Source organism: Mandrillus leucophaeus, unplaced genomic scaffold (assembly GCF_000951045.1).
Source record: "Mandrillus leucophaeus isolate KB7577 unplaced genomic scaffold, Mleu.le_1.0 Scaffold143, whole genome shotgun sequence".
NCBI lineage: Eukaryota > Metazoa > Chordata > Mammalia > Primates > Cercopithecidae > Mandrillus > Mandrillus leucophaeus.
Window position 1 is genome coordinate 3077413 of NW_012101399.1, and position 3274 is coordinate 3080686.

The 3274-nt window shown below is 39.4% G+C and overlaps 1 protein-coding gene across 1 annotated transcript in view; it reads right to left on the reverse strand.

The window, feature by feature from the left end:
- MYO1B (myosin IB) overlaps positions 1 to 3274 on the reverse strand; it is a 178874-nt gene that overhangs the window by 100072 nt on the left and 75528 nt on the right. The window contains exon 4 of the mRNA XM_011974213.1: positions 967 to 1061. Coding sequence (XP_011829603.1) covers positions 967 to 1061 — 95 coding nt within the window. The remainder of the gene's footprint in view (positions 1 to 966; positions 1062 to 3274) is intronic.

Below are 3274 nucleotides of genomic sequence, written 5' to 3' on the forward strand. Positions count from 1 at the left end.
AAGAGCTTGTGAATAAAATGGATTCAGTCAGCTGACTCAACACCTATGGCAGATTTTCTTCTCTTGATCACTGGGAACTCAAAATGTGTAAATGTGACAACTAAACAGCCACGCAGAAATAGAAACGTTTAAAATCCCACCTTTGAATACTAAAAGAATTGACCAATTATCAGATCTTATCTATAAAACAAAAGCATTTTACAGATGAAACTTTATGAAAATACCATCTCCCTCACCATCCTCCTCCTCCACAGACTCATCAGTTCCATCAAAAAAAAAAAAAAAAAACAAAAACCACGGACAACAGCAGCTTTAACCTTTCTAAGGTTGGATTCTGAGAATGTGGCTCTTCTGAATCTTTTCCAGGTAGCTGGGCACCATCTGTAAAGTCATTTTTCTCACTTAAGACCACCAATCATATGAATTGCATTTATTAAAAGCGCAAGGGGTAAAAAGCATAACCCTCCCATTTGGAGGGTTGTTTTATGCAAAGCTTGCCAGGTCTAAAAAATACATATAAAAATCTCAATTCTTCAGGCTTCAGAGGAAAACTCTTGAGTAAAATGTTAGCATTTTCCTGGTACCTTCCCTCACTTTTTAGCAAAGGTAGAGTGTGTTTGTACTCTCTTAAAACCTAAATAAATTGGCATTCTTGGGGAAGCAGTTTGAATCTGCAAGAGCACATAGGTTTAATGTCTTGGGAGAAAAGTAAAAAGATCTTGCACCATCCAGCATTAGACTTTATATTGGTTGGAATCCCCTTGGATAGGCACCTTGTTTCTCTGGGGAGTCCAGAGAACATTCTGTGATCCTAACGAGTATCCTCCTGCAGAAGCACCCTCACAGTGGCCTTGTGACAGATCTTGCTAAGGAGGCCCCACTTCTCCTCTTTGCTGTTGTCATTCTTTGTTTGCTGTTGTCATTCTGTCATTTACCTTCTGCAGAGTTGCTTGGTAGGAGCCTTACCTGTTTTTCCTGCTCCGCTTTCCCCAGTAATGAGAATACATTGGTCCTTATCTTGATCTCGTAGGGATCTGTATGCTTCATCCGAAAGGGCAAAGCTGCAGGGGATAATGGGAAAAAAGTCCTTAGAATTCAGATCATTATTATGTGTTTATCAGATGGAACTACAAGCTTCTTAAAGGGCTACTGTGATATGCTTACGGAAAGCAAGCTATCACCTTTTATTTCCCTTTAATTCTTAAAATCCATAAACAAATAAACCCATCCTTTGTGGCCCATGTTACCTTCCTCCATGTATTCTCTATTAACCAAAATAGTACTGTTTCATTGTACTCCAATGATTTGATTTATTATTTAAATAAATAAATAAATAAATAATTTATTTATTTATAAACCCAGCAAGCTACATTTATGGGTTGTTAAACTAAAATCCAGGTAACTCAGACAAACAAGGAGAAAACATTACACCACATGTCTAAAATGGGATGATATTGAGATTTTTCAGGACAATACACTGAAGTTTCAAAATAGTGGAGGGAAAAAATCTTTTCAAACATTAGAAAAATACTATCAAATACCAAATAGTTGTGTTTAACTACAATAAGTTAAATACAGAACTACTGCCTTTACAAACAAATGACTGAAACTCTAAGATCCATCAGAGGCAAAACTGGGTTTGCCAGGGTTTTGGTCCGGCCCAAGCCTCCCAAACTTCAAACCCTGCCTTAGGATGGCAAAGGGCCTCTATCAAGTAAGGCCAGGGCAGTGCTCCTGTTGATCTTCCCCACTTCAAAATTTACTAAAGTAAATTTTGCCCCTTCTAGCTAATTGAAAAAATGATTCTGACGATAAGTTAATTTAAAATAGGTAAAGTCCTCACTTCATTTATTAACAAGTATTTGTTGAGAGTCTACTATGTGTCAAGAACAAGCTGGGAATGTAGACAAGTAATGCTCGACCCCTTCTTTCAGGAGTTCTCCGTCAAAAGCAGGAAAGAAAGAGACAGAGAAAATGGAGCCAATACATTAAGCCCAATGATAAAGGTATGTGCAAAGCATTGCAGAGCAAGACAGAAACCTCAAAGGAGTGGAAATTGGACTCAGAGAAACTCAAGAGGTAGAAAACTCAGTCCTAAAGAATGAATGAGCAAGACAAATGCCTTTTAGGTAAAAATAAAGGCCAAAACATCAGGTGGGGTGAAGGATAATGGGCAGTTCCATGTAGCTGGAAGGCAAAGCAAAGCATAATGAAGAGAGGATAAGAGATGAGCTGGGGAGAGAGATAGGCAGGTTCCAAATGAAAAACAAAAGAGCTGATAGGAAGCTTCAGCGCAGGATGATAAACAGCCAGTAGCAAAGTCAGACGGTAATTAGAATTAATAATATCCACATTTACCATGTACCAGAACTGCCTCCAAGCTCTTTACATTTAGTCATTTTAAATCTCGCAATAAGACCAGCACAAAGCAAAGGCATAACTTGCTGAGGACCACTGCCAGTGTGACACAGCAGGGCCAAAGTTAATGCCTGAGACTGACCACTGGGATATAGCACCTCTGCATTTTGCACAGACCACAGGGTGATAAGGGTGCATGTGAGAGCAACCAGTCTGCAGGAGACTGGTGAAGGACTGGGATACAGGAATAGTGTACATTTGGCCAACCAGATCACAGAGAGCTGTTCATACCAGTCAAAGACTTTGGCTTTTCTTCCAAAGGCATACGGAACCATAAATAATGACAATTTACTGAACACCTTCGATGTGCCAGGAGCCCAGTAAAGTGTCCTAGGATTCACAATTGGACTTACTCTTCAACACAGATCTGCAAAATTAAATGCTAGCCTCTTTAAAGAAACATGGTCTTAAGAGATGACATGAGAAGCCCGTGATCCCATTCTCAGAAGAGTCATAACTTAAACCCAGAAATACTGTGAATCACGTTCTTCCCTCTCTCATCATGTTCTCTTACAGTTATTTGCCAGCGTATCTTACCTTCCAACTGACCTACTGTGAGAATCTCAAGCATAGCCACCCCTAGTCTTACTTTGTAACCCTCATATCAGTGAGTCTGCTGCCCTGCATATAATAAGTACTGTATACTCTAAGTACATTTGTTGCATGATGCATGAATAAAAAAACGACAGACAGAAAAAAAGTAATAAAAAGATCTTGACACCAGGGTCTTTTTTGAGTAACAGGTTGTTCTAGCTTGTTCCTTTGAACAATGTACACTGATCTCTTTCTGTCTCTCAAAGCCCTTTCAACCATTCTCTACACAACCAAAGCCTTGCTCAAGCTCCACAGCAGCTTG